The sequence below is a fragment of the Piliocolobus tephrosceles genome, chromosome 14 (assembly GCF_002776525.5).
Source record: "Piliocolobus tephrosceles isolate RC106 chromosome 14, ASM277652v3, whole genome shotgun sequence".
NCBI lineage: Eukaryota > Metazoa > Chordata > Mammalia > Primates > Cercopithecidae > Piliocolobus > Piliocolobus tephrosceles.
This window is the reverse complement of record NC_045447.1, coordinates 23,971,910-23,988,990: the sequence shown is the minus strand read 5'-3', so window position 1 is coordinate 23,988,990 and position 17,081 is coordinate 23,971,910. Positions and strand designations below refer to the sequence as shown.

The 17,081-nt window shown below is 42.8% G+C and overlaps 1 protein-coding gene across 3 annotated transcripts in view; it reads right to left on the bottom strand.

The window, feature by feature from the left end:
* Window positions 1–17,081, bottom strand: part of TNC (tenascin C) — a 98,749-nt gene that overhangs the window by 42,593 nt on the left and 39,075 nt on the right. For 2 of the 3 annotated variants that reach the window (XM_023223745.3, XM_023223746.2), the window contains exons 7-13: window positions 15,888–16,157; window positions 14,309–14,494; window positions 13,950–14,039; window positions 11,533–11,796; window positions 2,955–3,227; window positions 2,101–2,373; window positions 1,222–1,494 (exon numbers count right to left, since the gene is read on the bottom strand). In XM_023223745.3, coding sequence (XP_023079513.2) covers window positions 1,222–1,494; window positions 2,101–2,373; window positions 2,955–3,227; window positions 11,533–11,796; window positions 13,950–14,039; window positions 14,309–14,494; window positions 15,888–16,157 — 1,629 coding nt within the window. The remainder of the gene's footprint in view (window positions 1–1,221; window positions 1,495–2,100; window positions 2,374–2,954; window positions 3,228–11,532; window positions 11,797–13,949; window positions 14,040–14,308; window positions 14,495–15,887; window positions 16,158–17,081) is intronic. The other variant, XM_023223747.2, reaches the window with a different exon arrangement.

The window sequence follows — 17,081 nt, the reverse complement described above, 5'->3', positions numbered from 1 at the left end:
TTTTTAGTAGAGATGGGGGTTTCACCGTGTTAGCCAGGATGGTCTCGATCTCCTGACCTCGTGATCCGCCCATCTTGGCCTCCCAAAGTGCTGGGATTACAGGCACGAGCTACTGCACCCAGCAAGCAGCACATTTTTGGTGGAAAATTGAGAGGAATTGTTTTTCCTTCCCAAATTGAATGAAAAGCATTGAAGTCAAAGGTGGCTGTCCTTTCTTGGAAATGTCCCTGCTTTTTGTATCTGTTGAGGAGAGAGTCTTAGATAGTTTTAGCAGAAGCTAACTGCATAATTTCTAAAGGTTATTATGCAGAGATCTGCCTATCAGTTGGGTGTTAGTTGGTGGCTCTGAGGCCAGTAATAAGGTTTTTCCAGAAAGTTCTGAACTTATTTTTGTGCCACAGCCCTAATGTTTGTGCTATTTTAAAAATCATGACTCTGTTGCTATATGATAAATTTAGCTATTTGATATTCAATATTTACTACATGATGGGCAATTTGCTAAGCACTGACATTCATTAGCTTATTTATTGCTCATGACAGTTTCCTGAAGTAGTGGTCATTGCTGATTTAAAGATACAAAAAGGAGGCTCAGGGGTGTAAAGAAATATACCCAAGAATAGAGGCAGGGTACGCTGGCTCATGCCTGTAATCCCAGCACTTTGTGGGGCCAAGGTGAGAAGACTGCTTGAGTCCAGGAGTTCAAGACCAGCCTGGGCAACAAGGTGACACTCCATTTCTACAAAAAATACAAAAAACTCAGCTGAGTATGGGGACTCACACCTGTGGTCCCAGCTACTGTGGAGGCTGAGGCGGGAGAATTACTTGAGTCTAGGAGTTCGAGGCTGCAGTGAGCCATGGTCACACCACTGCATTCTAGCCTGGGCAAAAGAATGAGACCCTGACTAAAAAAAAATTATATATATACTAGATATACAAGTGTGTATATATATATACTCACACTATATATAAGTATATATATACACACTATATATGTAAGTATATATTTGTGTGTGTGTATGTGTATCTATATAGATACATACATATATTCCCAAGAATATTTAGCCAGTGAGGTAGAATTCCAACACAGACCTTCCTGAGTTAGAGATTCATTCTGCCTGTCAACAACACTGAGGTAGGATTCTGCCTCACGGGGGAATTTCCTCTATTTCAATGACATGCTGGCTCCTATCACATCTCCAGTCTGGGAGGAGGGTCATATACCTGTAATGACCTCTAAAGCAAGGGATCGAGTGCTGTGGCCCCTGACCTCGCCGTGCAGCGTGATTGTGTAAGGAGTGCCAGCCCTGAGGCCTGGGATTTCCATGGAGCGCAGGCTGCCAGGAACGGTGAGGTTGTGAGCCTCTTCCACCTGGTCAGCCTCCTGGACCTGAATGGTAAACTGGTCATAGGTTCCATCTGGCGTGGTCCAGTTCAGTCTGAGAGCATCCCAGCTAACCTCAGTCACTGTGAGGTTTCCCATATCTGGAACCTCCTCTGCATAAGGACACAGAGTTGCTGAGTTACTTAAAAAGGCAATTGCACTCTGAGATTCAGGTGAGATGGCATTTTGGCTAAGTTTGGGATGAGTTGTCTGGTTAGTGTTGATTATAGACGCATGATTTACAGCAGGTGTTGAGCACACTCAAATTGTTGGCACTAAAGCCAGGGTTTTTCTATTCAGCTTTTGGGAATGAAAAGTAGTTTTAGGAATTGTTCACAATTTCTATTCTTGACATACAAATAGGGCTATGGGGAGTCCTTTGGTGTTTTTAAAATGAGCTCATGAGCTCAGAGCTATTTTTTCTTCATTTACAGGTTGGGCTTTCCAACTCTTTAGATATTGTGACTGAAACTTACTTTGAAAGAAAAGTCACCTCTCACTTTTTAAAAAGAAGAGTAGGTGGAATTTTCCATGGAACTGGGCTACAACTAGGACTTAGCCAAATAAGGGATGTGACATTTAGGAAGAAGCAGAGATGATTCACTGGTATTTCCCCAAGGTGGTAGGAGCTGATCCCAGTTTAAAGCAAGAAAGTGCTTTGATTCCTCCTGAGCGGAGACAAAGGGGAGGAAGTGAATTAATGAATTCATCTAGAATACCTGTCAAGACTTCAACAGAGAGGGGGGTTGTGCTGAAGTCCTGAGTGACCCCGCGGATGGTGATGGTATAATGAGTGGCTGCTTTGAGCCTGGGCAGGTCTGTGGACCTCAGTCCTCCTGGGACCGTGTGGTTCTGGGCTGCCTCTACTGTGTCAGCCTCCTGCACCTGAATGAAAAAGTACTCATAGGCCCCTTCCGGAACAGTCCAGTTGAGTTTGAGGGCATCCCAGCCCACCTCGGCCACCATGACCTCTCCCAAATTGGGAGTTTCCCCTGGAGAAGGACAAAGAACTAGTTTAGTGATCAAATCACACAACAAGATCCAGGGAATCTTTAACGCAAGAATAAGCTGAATAATAATATTACTGAAAAAATGTGACTTTCTTTAGATAAACATGCATCATGCAACTCTTTAAATTTTAGAAATGGAGCAAAGAGAGGAAAGTGTGGGAAAATATTTTGTTTGTTTGTTTGTTTTTTAAATCTTAAAGAATTGCCTTAACCCTCAGTAGATAAGAGAATTTTGTGATTTTCTTTCCCTTTCATATACAGAGCCTTAACATCCTTTAGCAGGAGGGGGGCTGTTTATGGAGCTAAAGACCCTCTCCATGGGAGCCGTGTGTTTAGTCCCGCAGGCTGAGCTCTGTACAACTCCCAAGGGTGTCATTCATGTGGAGTGAAGCATTAAAAGTTGCCTTGGGGTTCCGTAGCGTGATGGCCTGGTGTCACAGTTAGACCCCATAGACATAACTAGTGGCAGAACAAGTTCATTCCAAAGCTAGTCATGTCTGATTATTCACGGGCAGTTTCCTGCTGGGAAAAACAGAAGCTATAAATAGAAAAGAAAGAGATACCTGTGGAGGCCTCAGCAGAGAGCACTGGTGTTCTATAGCCCTGGATCACCCCATAGATGGAGACCGTATAAGGAGTGGCAGCCTTGAGGCCCGGGATGTCCACAGCCCGGAGGCTGCCAGGCACGGTGAGGTTCTGAGCTGCCTCCACCTTGTTGGCCTCCTGCACCTGAATGACAAAGTGCTCATAGGCCTGGTCAGCTGCGATCCAGTTGAGTCTGAGGCCATCCCAGCCAACCTCAGTCACGGTGAGGTTTTCCAGTTCAGGGGCTTGTTCTGAATAATGACAGAGATGGGGTCAGTTAAAGTATTCCTCAGAAATTTTGCTTCTGAAAACCTGGGAATGGCAAGCCCAGTGCCACGTCTACAGGCCATTGCAGTCTGAGTGCCATGCTTTGTTCATTGCATCCCCTACTGGTGCTGTCCCTATTAAAACACAGCAGGACAACAATGTAATATTTCTATTGTGGCCAGGCAGAGTGGTTTACACCTGTAATCCCAGCACTTTGGGAGGCCGAGGTGGGCGGATCATGTGAGGTCAGGAGTTCGAGACCAGCATGGCCAACATTGTGAAACACTGTCTCTACTAAAAATACAAAAATTAGCCAGGTGTGGTGGTGGGAGCCTGTAATCCCAGCTACTCAGGAGATTGAGGCAGGAGAATCGCTTGAACCCATAAGGCGGAGTTTGCCGTGAGCCAAGATGGCACCATTGCACTCCAGTCTGGGGGATACAGTGAGACTCTGTCTCAAAAAAAAAAAAAAAAATTTATTTTGCCTTCTCACGTATTTGGGTTTTTCTCTTGGAAATGGTACTTTCCTATTGATCAGTGTCCTGCAGATTTAGAAAACTATATGTCTTTGTTAGCAATGCTCTGAGCTTCAGTTTTCATTTTGGAATATGTCTTGCATCATAAGGGGGTGGCCCTCAGTTATTCTGGGGGTCTTGATTTGAGCTGTCCAACCTTCTGTATTTTGAGACAATTGGCTCCTCTTAGATTTCCTTCTTTTTTGAGAGGCCAAGGTGGGCAGATCACCTGAGGTCAGGAGTTCAAGACCAGCCTGGACAACATGGCGAAACCCCATCTCTACTAAAAATACAAAGATTAGCCAGGTGTGGTGGCATGAGCCTGTAATCCCGGCTACTTGGGAGGCTGAGTTAGGAGAATCGCTTGAGCCTGGGAGGTTGAGATTGCAGTGAGCCAAGATTGAGTCATTGTACCCTAGCCTGGGTGACAGAGTGAGACTCCAGCTCAAAAAAAAAAAAAAAAAAAAAAATCCTCTTCTTTTTTGTGCTTCCTCAATACCCTATGGGAGGTCTGCTTTATAGTTTATATTGGGATTTCATCAGTTTCTAGGGTTCAAATCATTTACATAGATCATATTAGTAAAGATCAGAGACACACTGACATAGTATTACTAAGGCTGAGCTAAGGAAAGTGATGACACTTTGAAAAACTGTTCCTTATTAGAAAAAAGAAAGAGGCCCTGGCAGAAGCAGATCTTATGACGCTCAAGTAAAACTGAACACACCCTCTTCATTCATCTCCTTAATGCACAAAATTCCATAAAAACTCACTGGTCTCAACCTGACTTAAGGGAGATAATTTGCCCAGGGCTGAGCTTAAGTGGACTTTGCATAGTTTAGAAAGGAAAGTATTTCTCTGGGAATGGATCCTGTAAACTAGAGAGTAGAAATTGCCTTTAAATCATTTAAAAGAACAAATTTTTTTTCTATTTATACTTCACATTGCTGCTAATTTCAAATGAGTCTTAGGTGTCCACTAGAGCAGGCTACTAACTTGAAAATCTTAGCTTGGAATTTGACTGAGGATATCCTTTCAGAGCAGAAAACATTTCTTTTCTAGAATTGATTTAACTCAGACATTTCCAAGTTCTGGGAAACATTCTTTCTACTTGTTTCATATTGTCGGATCATACACTTCTTCAAATTTTGTTTGATCGAGAACAGAGGTCCACAAACTGTTACCCAAGGCCCACATCTGGCCTGCTATTTTGGTAGTCAGCAAGCTAACAACAGTTTTTTAACTTTTTTACATGGTCGGAAAATAAATCCAAAGAATATTATTTGACAGTGCATGCAAGTCATATAAAATTCCAGTTCTGGTGCCACAGATAAAGTTTTATTGGAGCATAGCCATGATTGTTCACTTACATATTGTTGATGGCTGCTTTTGTGTTACAAAATGTGCAGTTGAATAATTGTGATGTAAACTTCCTGGCCTGTAAAGTCTAAAATTACCATCTGGCCCTTTACAGAAAATGTTTGCAATGGTTGATCTTGAATGACAGTTTACAGACTCCTCTTTAGCCCCGACTCATGTCCTGAAGCTTATCCCCGAGGCTCCAAAGCAGTTCTTAACCACCTAAACATGGTCTTTATGAGAAAGGAAGGACCCCAAACTGCAAATGATGTATCTAGATTTAGGAAAAGAAAGGAGGTGTCAACTACCTTTAATCCTGCTGGGCCTTGTGAGGCCAGAAACAGTACCTGATATAGTGATTGTACCCTTGACCTTGGGATTTAAACATAACTACATTCAAGAGCATGTCCTTCTCAAATGCTCCAGCAGTCCTGATGCAGAAAGAGGTATAGGACAAAACACAGCTAAGTGAAAATTAAATCAGTCCTATGTCTTCTTAGCTCTCCTTCTTATCCCACTTTCCTGTTTTTGTTCCTCTGCTGTCCACTTGTCAGGAACTAATCTGTCATTGACAACATATTCCTTCATGTGAATTAAGTTACTTTCTTTCTTCTGCAGATGTCTGTCTTTTAATCCTTATCTCTAATTGTTACATAAAACATATTTTTTTCTATGAAAGAAATTTTAAATGCCCCCTTGCAAGAAATATTGGGGAAGTTACCTTATGGGGGGTGGGGGAATGTGATTGTGGATTGCCCATTAAGCTGTGGCAAGAGATGGATGGAGAGAAAAGATGCACGTTGGAAAATGTCTCTTCCTGAGGAGAATCATCTTATCTCTTTGAATCAGATTTTTAATATGCCACTGATACTTTCATCTAATGGTCTCCACATCCTGTTTCATCTGTTCATATAGTCAATAGAGTGATTTTTTTTTTTATATAACGTCATGTTGTTCAGTAAATAGTAATAGTGATGGTGTTGGTACTTCTGCTAACACTTTTGGCTATTTCTCTACCTTTCTTTTTTTTTTTTTTTTTTGGTAGGCAAATCAAGAAAGAGCATTGGGTTATAACTCAGAGAGGCAGTATGTGGCCAAACTTCCACAGATAAAATCAGTACCTAAATTAAAGAGAGAGGGGTCAGAATTATGAAAGAAGGGGGAATATTATGAATAAAAAATACAGTGGAGAATAGTTAAGGTGAGGACCAAGAAGCTTCACATAAATGCTGGCTCCACATTTCAACTACAAATGACATACTGTGGATTTACTGCCCTAGAAGACAAGTGTTTCCATTATAGATTCCACACTGAATATCTTAGCATTTCTTTATGAAAAGGCTGTTGTCTTTTTCTTACAGCTGTGCACTGGAATCTACCCTCTAGACAATGTCAGTGGGCTTGGGAAATCAGAATTTTGAAACCCAATGCTGTACTCCTGGTGGGTTGAGCAGCTGGTCTGGAGGAATTTCTGACAGTGCCAACTTAAAATCTGTAGATTGTTACCATCTTCTAGATAGTGATTACCAAGTGCTGGCTTGATGAGGAACCCATTTCAGCGACCACTTATGGGAGAAAGACTGATTCTCCCACAGCAGAGGCATGGTCACGTCCAAGCCTGACAACCCCAAAGGATATATTCAGTGGTTTTACTCTCATCTCACAGAGATAAGACAATTGAAATGAGGAGCCTTGGCTGCCTTAAAACATTCAGTGATTTCTTTGTAACTGCCCCTTTGCAGATGCCCCTGATGATGCCTCTAGCCTCCTACCCTACTCTTTTCCCACTCTATCATATAGTAGGACTGTATAGCTTGCAATTCACTATGGTAAAGTTTCTCATGCCTTTCAGCTTTTCAGATGCTATTCCCCCTGCTGGAAATGTCATTACTCTTTCTCCACTTGCCCAACCCTTTTTCTTTTTCAGAACTCAACCAAACATCACTTCTTCCAAAAAGCCTTCTCCAGTGCTCTTCATTCACTTTGCTTAGGTCTGTGATGGGTACCTGTCTCTATGCTCCTGCAGCCTCCCACAAATCCCTCTAAAACAGATAAGCTACAGCATTATAATTTTGGTTTTGGTTCTCTCTCTTATAGCAATATGCACCATTTCTTGAGAGGAGCTGTTTCTTTCTGTTCTATACACCGGCATCGCCTGACCCACAGTAGGTATGAAATAAATATTTGTTGGATGAATAAATATTTGAATAAATTTCAGTTTGGTCTGTGAGAAAACCGAAATAGCAAATCAGAGCAGAATGTTCTCTATTACTGGTAGCTGTGGCTAAAAACAAAATTCCACCTCTCTTCTTCCAAAATTCCTGAGAGCTACTGGGGTGTCACTGTCAAGGCTTATGTTGGTATGAAAAGATGCTTTGCTGGCTTTCTACCTATCAACCCTGCCTCCTATCTCTTACAGCATGCAGCAAATTCATGGCTTTGACCTTAAGTAGGGTTTAGTTGGGTTTATGAAAGTATAAAAGCAGAGAGAAAAGGGAGAGAGAGGAGAGGAGAGAGAAGAGGGGAGAAGGGAGGAAGGAGAGGGGAGGAGAACAGAGTGGAGGAGAGGGAAAGAGAAGGGAAGGAATGGGAGAAGTGGAGAGGGAAGGATGCCTGGTACACACTAATTTTTTTTTTTTAAATGCCAACAGACCCAGTACCTTTCTTTATTCCCTCCCTTCTTTCCTTCTTTTGACTTCCTTCCTTCCTTCCTTCCTATCCAGATTAAGCTGAATTGAAGACTTTCCAAGGGAACGATTTCCCTTTCTTTCCCCTACTCCTTAAGGAAAGAATTGGGGTGTTAATGCAGAAGTGAAAAGGAAGAATCAGAAGATTCCATGGAAATGCTGACCCCAGGGTAGCCAGGGTCCTCAAACACTCATGAAGCTCATACCACAAACTTGTTTGCCTTCAGGGCACTGGGATGGGATGCAGCAGGGGATAATGGAGTTGGTCCTTACATTCTGCTCACTGATAGGGAGGCAGGCCATAGGTATCATAGTAAACCACTACTTGTATAATATCAAGGCAGATAAGTGTCACAAGGGACTCTAGAGCAGCTTGAAGGGGTAGATCAGGATGGGAGTGTTTTTTTAGGCTGGTAGTCAGAGAAGCCCTCTGTTCTGGATCACACCTGAGCTGCTCTGTGAAACGCTGGGAGAAGAGTGATATCTAAGCAGTGGGAGCAGCACACGCTAAGGCCCGAGGAGGGGAGCAGGCTCAGCAAGCTTAAGAAACAGTGCAAAGACCGAAGAGGCCACGGTGAAGTGAGCAAGGGCATGAGCAGCAGGGCTGAGGTCAGAGGATGGGCTGGCAGTGCCAGATTCTGTAGGGCCCTGTAACCCATGGCTGGGTCTTTGGGTGAGAGGAGCAATAGGTGGCCAGGTTATGCAGACTTTTAGTATAGTGCCACATCAAGAAAAAGGCTTACATTATGGCCCAATCCATCACTAAAACCCTGGAATTCCCTGGGAAAAATTCTTCAGGGCCACTGATTCTCCATTTTTTTCCGTAAGCCCCACAGACATTGAGTGGCGCCTTGCAGGCTTCTGTTGATAAGAATCCAGTGATACAGAGCTGGAAGGTTCTTGCTTCTGAGGGTTGAACCTAAAACTCTGCAACATTTCAGGACTTACAGCCACGTGGTTCCTTCACCCAAGAGCTCTCATTTTTCCTGTTTTCTTTATTCCTATATGCTTACCAAGGCCAGGTGCCTGGGCTTCTACTTCTTTACCTATTCAGTTTAACATATCTACGTTTGCCCTTTATGTCTCTGTCCAAAAGCATCTTCCCACTGTAAGCCTTTCCTGATTCTCTGAAGTTAGATCCAGTGTCTCCTGCGCACTGGCTGCACCCTCTGTACCCTCGATCGTAGTGAGCAGAATGTTGTCTCATTGTCTGTTTGCTACACAGTGAGTTCCTTGGAATTAGATACCCATTTTCTTTGCCCTAGCAACCCCATAACTTAGCACAGAGCATGGTGATAGTATTTTATTGACTTTAAAAGTTATAATTCAAGAGAGGGAAAGAAATGTTTGCTTCACCTTAAATGAAACATATATTTTTTTCCTGTGGAAAAAGGGATGGGGGAAATATTCTGTGGACAGCGGAGAAGAACCAATAAAAAGAACTTTGCACATTTTTCCCACACTGAAGAATGTCTTTAAATATGAAACATGATATCTTTGAAATGGCATTAAGGAGGCATGGTGGGGAAATGCAACTGCTGAGGCTTTGGAATGCCAATATTGGGCTCTCATTCAGACACAGAATAATTCTAGCTAGTAAATCTCCTGGTTATAGCCACATTACCTCCTTTCTCTAGTGGAGAAGCCCCATACCCCAGGATCTTAGGGAGATAAAACCTCTTCAGTGACTGCGGAGGTGTGGGGCTTTCTCACTGGAGGAAGGAGGCAATGTGGCCATCGCCAGAAGGTGGAATGACTGTGGGGCAATAGGAATCTCTCTTAGATACAGCATTTATCAAACTCAAGGGAAAGCTCAGACAGATGGGCAGAGGAAGGAGGAAGAGGAAGAAGAGGAGGAGGGAGGGAAGAGGGAAGAAAGAGAGAGAAAGAGAGAAAGAAAAGAGAGGGATTTCATCTTTTGTGTATTTCTGATTCATTTGTTGCCCCTTGACACTTTAAAACAAGCTCATGTTTATAAAGCTGAAATTAAATCTCTACTATAGATTTATTGTTTCTTGATTCTATTCCCCCCCCCCCCTTATTTTTGATTAAATTGCTCTTTCAGAGCATCCTTGATAATCACCTTATAGTTGGGTGGGAAGCAGTCAATGCAGAGTCAACAAAATTGACCACGTAAACTCATTTCAGACTCTGGCAGGGACTGCTCATGGTCTGCCAAATTTCTCTCTTACAAATAAGCTCAATTTTATATGGAAGCAACATGTTCAGACAGAAGACTACCTTTCCCTGTCTCCCTTACAGCTAAGAGTGGCAATGAACTATGAGGAGAAGTGATTGGTGGAATTTCCAGAAAGACTCACCTAGAAGGTGCTCCTTTTTGGGAGTTTTGGTTCTCCCTCCCTTATGCTGCCTAGAACACAGATGTAATGGCAGTACTACAGCAGCCATGTAGTGACATTGAGATGACTCTGAGAATGGAAGCCAAGGACTAAAAATGGTGGAAAAGAAAGACAGAAGCAGCCTTGGTGCCTGACAATTTGAAACTACTGTTATCCCTGTACCTCCCAGCTCCAGATTCATTTTATAAGAAAGAAAACCAACTTCTATCTTGTGTAAGTGACTGTGATTTGAGACTGAAGATACTGTGAGAAAGACTCTTCAAGCCATTTCCAAATATGTCCATGCTTCTAACCCTTTTCTTGCATATTAAGCTTCAACTGGAATAACATCTCTTGCCATAACACCTTTGTCAGCTCTCCTGATTTCCTTGGGTCACTCTTTTTCTTGAGTTCTGTCTAGCATTCTGAATATCTAGTCTTCCCCAAACACTATGAGCAGGCACAAATTAGTCCACGTAACAATGCTGACTTTGGGAACTACTTTTCCTCAAATATCAGTACTATACAATGTATGCAGTAGGTACTCAAAACATGCTTACTAATTAAATTGGAAGTAGAGACTGTTACTTGCCAAACCCTGGAGAAGTAACATTTTCCACCTATACTTTTTGAATATTTGGTGGCCAAAATTGAATAGGCTTATTTTTCATAAAGGAGGAAATATTTTAAAAACCTGGTTGTCTCTTCAGTTGAGCCACCAAGTAAGCATGGCAGCAGGTTCAGCGAACAGGTTGCATGGGCCAGAATGGACACAGGTTGCATGGGCCACAATGTCAGGATTCAGCTGTCATCATAGACAAACTAGGTTAATGTCTTAATGACTAAGAGAAAAGAGGAAATGAGAGGGCACCGTGGAAGTCTCAAATGGCCATGTGCCACTCTTCAGGGGTAACCTTGGCAGAAAGCAAAAGACCTGGAATAAAAACAGTTTGTGTAAATTAACCAAAAAAAATTATTACCAACATCTTGGTCATCTTTAAATGAAATAAAATGAAAAGTAAGTTAATTGTTAGCCTAAAAGAAGGAAATAAACAAGAAACAACTTAAAAGATTCTGTGATGCACATATAGTTAAAAAAAGAAAACAAAAATCGTAGGTAAATTGAAACACAAACCCTGAAGTTTTAAGTTCTCCTAGGAAGAAATATTTTAAAACCCCTATTTCCCAGTGGGGGAACTTTGCTGTATCAATTGACAGGAGGCAGGAAAGACGAATAAGCAGCGCTTTCAAAGTGGTGTTCGGGGACTTCAGGGATGGACAAAGTGGCTTGCTTTTGCATTTGGCTTTCTCATGTAAGGACACCCTGACTGAGCAGACCTACTAACCTCAGAATCAACCTAGAGTTTGGAGGAAGCTCAGGGCAGACTCACCAGTGGATGCCTTCACGCGTGCGGGCTTGCTTTTGTGTCTGCCTTTCTCGGCTGTCAGGAGGACATTGTACTCCTGTCCCGGTTCCAGGCCTCTCAGGACATAGGAAGTGGTGTTTCTTGGAAGCTGCACTCCCACCCACTGGCCTGTGGGGAGGCTGTAATTGAGGCGGTAGCGGTCAAACTTGGCCAACGGGGTCTTCCAGAGCAGGGTCAGGCTGGTCTCTGCAGTTTCAGAAACCCGAAGGTCCTTGGGTGTGTCCAACTCTGGGAGAAGAACAGAGAGATGAATGCTCTTCAGGCTGCAAGGCAGGGCTGCTTCTGGGGTTGAAAGTCAACTGCCTCTGGGCTGGAATCCTAGGTTTGCCACAGAGGAGCTGAGGGACCACAGGAGAGTCACCTCTCTGGGTCTCTCTTTTTACTTTTGTAAAATAGGTCTAATTATACATTATCCACATGACTCCATTGGAGTCTGAGAAGATTAAAAATGCCATGGAATATCCATTCCATGAAATGCTAGTCAAATTTAAAGCGGTTAAAAGGAACCCACTATTGATAAAAGAAGCAATTTAGATGAATCTCGAGAGAATTATGCTGAAGGAAAAAAAGCCAGTTTCAAAAGGTTACACGCTGTATTGCTATGCACGGAATGTGCCTCCCTAAAGCTCTTATGTTGAAACCTAATCCCCAGAGTGAAGGTATTTGGATCTAGGAACTTTTGGGAGGCCTCATGAATGGGAGTAGTGCACTTATAAAGGAGACCTTGCCCCTTCTGTCCTGTGAGGGAACAGTAAAAAGATGGCCCGCTGTCAGCCAGAAAGCAGGCCCTCATCAGACACCAAATCTGCTGGCATCTTGATCTTGGACTTCGCAGCCTTCAGAACTGTGAGAAATAAATTCCTTCTGTTTATAAGTTACTTGGTCTAAGATATTCTCGTTACAGTAACACAAATGGATTAATATGTGTAGGATCCCATTTATGCAGTATTCTTGAAATGGCAAAATCATAGAGATGAAGAATAGATAAATGAATGCCCAGGGTTAGGCAGAGGGGCAAAGGGAGGGAGGTGGCTGTGGCTGCAAAGGGTAGCACATGGGATTCTTGTAGTAAGACTGTATCTTGAATCTAGTGGTGCATTCACAAATCTACATGTGCGATAAAATTGCATAGAACTAAGTATATACACACACATGAATGAGTGTATGCAAAACTGGTGAAATATAAATAGAGTTGACAGATTACACCAATGTCAATTTCTCAGTTGTTATATTTGTCTACATTTATGCAAGATGCTACTCTTGGGGGAACCTGGGTGATGGGCACAGGGAATCTCTCTGTATAATTTCTCAAAATTGCATATGAATCTGCAATTATCTCAAAATCAAAAGATTAAAAGAAAAAGAATTGGCATGTAAACGCCCAGCCTTGCATCCTGCATAATGTAGAAGCTCAATGATGCTCCATCTCCTCTACACACCAGTCTCCCTCTTCCTCATAGTGTCTGCAGGGAGGTAAGCTGGGGGCTGGGGGCTGGGGGAGAGGCAGAGGAGGAGTTTTCTTTTCGCAGTGCACACTTCTTAGAAAAATGGAAAAAAAATCTTGAGGAAAGAATCAATGACCTCAAATCAGGTAACCCTTCAGCATCCTCACCTACAGGCTGTGGCTACAGGATATGACAGGTAAGTGCAGAGCCTGGACTTAAACTATAATCCCGTTACTTATAATCTGTTTGACAGGGGTATAAAAGTTAGGTGTTTTCTCAGAGAAAACCCCACAGATGTGTTTGGACTAGACAATGGTTTATATAAAGATGCAATTGATTACCAACTTAAAAATGTTCGTGCATTTCTTATAAAGCCTGGTTCCAATTTTTCTTTAAAAAAATCCCGGCTAGGCATAGTGGCTCACGAGTCCAATCTCAGCACTTTGGGAGGCTGAGGTGGGCGGATCATGTGGTCAAGAGATCGAGACCGTCCTGGCCAACATGGCGAAACCCAGTCTCTACTAAAAATACAAAAATCAGCTGGGCGTGGTGGCACACACCTGTAATCCAAGCTACTTGTTAGGCTGAGGCAGGAGAATCTCTTGAACCCAGGAGGTGGAAGTTGCAGTGAGCTGAGATCACGCCACTGCACTCCAGCTTGGTGACAGAGTGAGACTCCATCTCAAAAACAACAACAACAACAACAACAACAAAAATCCCCAGTCTCCCTTTCCATACAGGGGATGATGTTGGCATCATACAGATAGACCATACTTATGTTCCTTTTGAATTTTGACATTGGGGCTAGATGATACTACAGGGCCCTTTCTCCTCCGGGCTTCGACTTTTTCTCTTTGAATAGGTTTTGGCCACATGGGCCCTGTCTCATCTGCCCAGCACCTGCTCAGTGGGATGGGAATCCCAGGTGTGCCTCACCTGTGGCTGCGTTGATGGTCGCTGGATTGCTCTCCTTGTCTTCCTTCACAGCAGAAACTCCAATCCCATATTCAGTTCCCGGCCTCAGACCTAAGGAGAGAATGTGCAAGTTGAGATTCATCCAGAAATCAGAAAGACTTTCAGAGGATGATAAAAATGGCTTTGAGTTGGTCTCTGGGGGCGATGACCAATGTTCAGAATGTTTTACAAAAGAACTCGCTGCAATCCAAGTAAGCAGTATTTCTGGAAATTGGACTTATTTCTGAGGATTGCAAATGGGGACACATGGGAGCAGGTGCCCATCCTTTAAGGGCCCTCTAGGGCTGGCTGGCTCAGGCTTGCAGAGATGCAGAGCTCACCTGTGAGTGTGGTTTTGGTTGTGGCTTGTTGGCTCTTTGGAACATCAACCTCGGCATGGTCCCCTCCAGAGATGGGAGCATACTTAATTCTGTAACTGTCAATAGCTGCCTTGCCATTCCTCCATTCCAGGGTGATGCTGTTATCTGTCTGGGAAACACGTCGAAGATTCCTGGGAGCATCGAGGCCTGTTTGAGAGAAGAAGGAACATTTGCATTGAACATAATCAGTCACAAGACAGCAAGAGTCTTTGATAGCCCAAGCTGATATATGAAATGTGCCTGGAACTGGACATAAATTACAAAATTCTCAGCACACTCATCTGTCCCCATAGTTGATGTGCAAATCTAAACAAGTGCTACAGATTTGGCACCTTTCCCTATTATGGATGAGTGTGACACTTTAGTCATTTGTGTTTTTCTCAGACTTTGTGGTTAAAGAACAATGCAAAGACTTAAAAATAAGGTCATGCATGTAAAAGCTGGTCTTTCGCATTTTCTCATATTTCTTTCTTTCTTTATTTTTTTGAGACAGAGTCTCGCTCTGTCACCAGGCTGGAGTGTAGTGGCATGACCTCGGCTCACTGCAACCCCTGCTTCCTGGGTTCAAGTGATTCTCCTGCCTCAGCCTCCCGAGTAGCTGGGATTACAGGAGCACACCACCATGCCCAGTTATTTTTAAAAATTTATTTATTTTTATTTTTGTTTTTATTTTTGAGACGGAGTCTCTCTCTGTCGCCCAGGTTGGAGTGCAGTGGTGCGATCTCGGCTCACTGCAAGCTCCGCCTCCCGGGTTCATGCCATTCTCCTCTCTCAGCCTGTAGCTGGGACTACAGGCACCCACCACCATGCCTGGCAATTTTTTTTGTATTTTTAGTAGAGATGGGATTTCACTGTGTTAGCCAGTATGGTCTCAATCTCCTAATCTCATGATCCGCCCACCTCGGCCTCCCAGAGTGCTGGGATTACAGGTGTGAGCCACTGCACCCGACCCCAATTTTTGTATTTTTAGTAGAGACAGGGTTTTGCCATGTTGACCAGGATGGTCTTGATCTCTTGACCTCGTGATCTGCCCGCATCAGCCTGCCAAAGTGCTGGGATTACAGGCATGAGCCACCGCACCCAGCCTCCTCATCATATTTCTAATAATTCACGAAGTACTTACTGAGCTCTGAAAAAATATTTACTGAATGAAAAATTGACATTTTTGAACTTTTAAAATAATGCCATAGGCTAAGGTGTTAGGAGGTTCATTTGTCATATATGTTTTCCATATACTGTATTTTACTTTAAAAATTTTTATTTGAACTTTATTTTAATCAGAACTTTTGTCTGAGAATATCTGACCAGCATCTTCTATATATGTGCCCCAGCCCCAAAAGTGCTTTGGAAGGTTATTTGGAATATTTTTTTGAAAAATTAATTAATAAATTGCTACAATATTTAAAAATTTACATGAGTAGAAATACTCCTTTCTTTTTTTAACTGTAAAATGAGCCTGGAAGATACCCCAACATGGAGTGGGATGGAAATCTTTCGATCTTTCCTTTACTGTATCTGTGAACAGGGGGAGGCCTTTTACCTGTTGTGAAGGTCTCTTTGGCTGGGTTGCTTGACATGTCACCTCTGCGGGAGATGAGGGACACCTCGTACTCAGTGTCAGGCTTCAGGTTCCCGATGGAGTACTGATTCTCGTCCTCTGTGAGATCGATGGTGGTACGGTCGCCTGGCACATCTTTGATGCCGTAGGTCAGCTCAATGCCGTCGATCTCAGCCAGGGGCTTGAACCAGGTGATCAAAGCAGTGGTGTCTGTGACATCTTTCACCTCCATCTGGCTGGGGGCATCCAAGCCTATGATGGGCATAGGACAGAGAGGTTTCAGAGGTTAGGGCCAGTGCCTGAGGCTGAGCAGAGAGGACTTGGTACCTCTCCAGATCTGTGGGTGAATGCTTAGATAGATACTAACCGCTGGACTTTATTTTACCTTTCTGAACCTCAGTTTTTGGTTTGATAAACTATAAGTAGGGATAATAGCAGCTACCTCTAGTGTTTTTTGTTTTTGTTTTTGTTTTTGTTTCAAATCTTAACAGAGATAAAGTTTGCAAAACATCTAGCACAAAGCCTGGCCCATGGAGTCACATGAAAACGAAAAAAAAAAAAAAAAAAAAAAAAGGTTATTCTTTTGTTATTATTATTATTGCTATTATTACTGTTCTCATAAGTTGAGGAAACATGCTTTGGGGATACTTTATTTGAAAAAATGAACTTGGTCTCTTTAAATTTTTAATTAGGCAAAACTTCCTGGATGGTTGAAAACTTTTCCAACAGAATTACAATGCAGAAAAGTGAGGCAGTAGACTGTCTTGACAGTGTATAAAAAGTTATTTTTGATGAAAAGGAATTCACGCAAGAAAGTCATTGCTATTTCAAGCCGTGCCTATCTTTGCATGCTCTTCTTGACCTTTTCTGCCCCACCCACTATCTGTTGTACTCTGACAGATGCTCAGAGCTCTGGAAGCACATTATGCTGTTGGGCACCACCTGGTCTCTGTACATGCTGTTCTCTCATTTCTTTCTAAGATCACACTTCCCTCTAAAAATCTCCTATGCATCCTTCAAAATCCCACTTAAATGTTGTCTCCTAATGAGAAGCCTTTGCTAAACCCGGCTTCAGTAAGGTAAACACGTATTCCCTCCCTGTGGCTGCTACTGTCCTTAAAGAGCATTCTAATATCACATCTGTCTCATTGTTTCATAACAGATTTCTGTACAGTT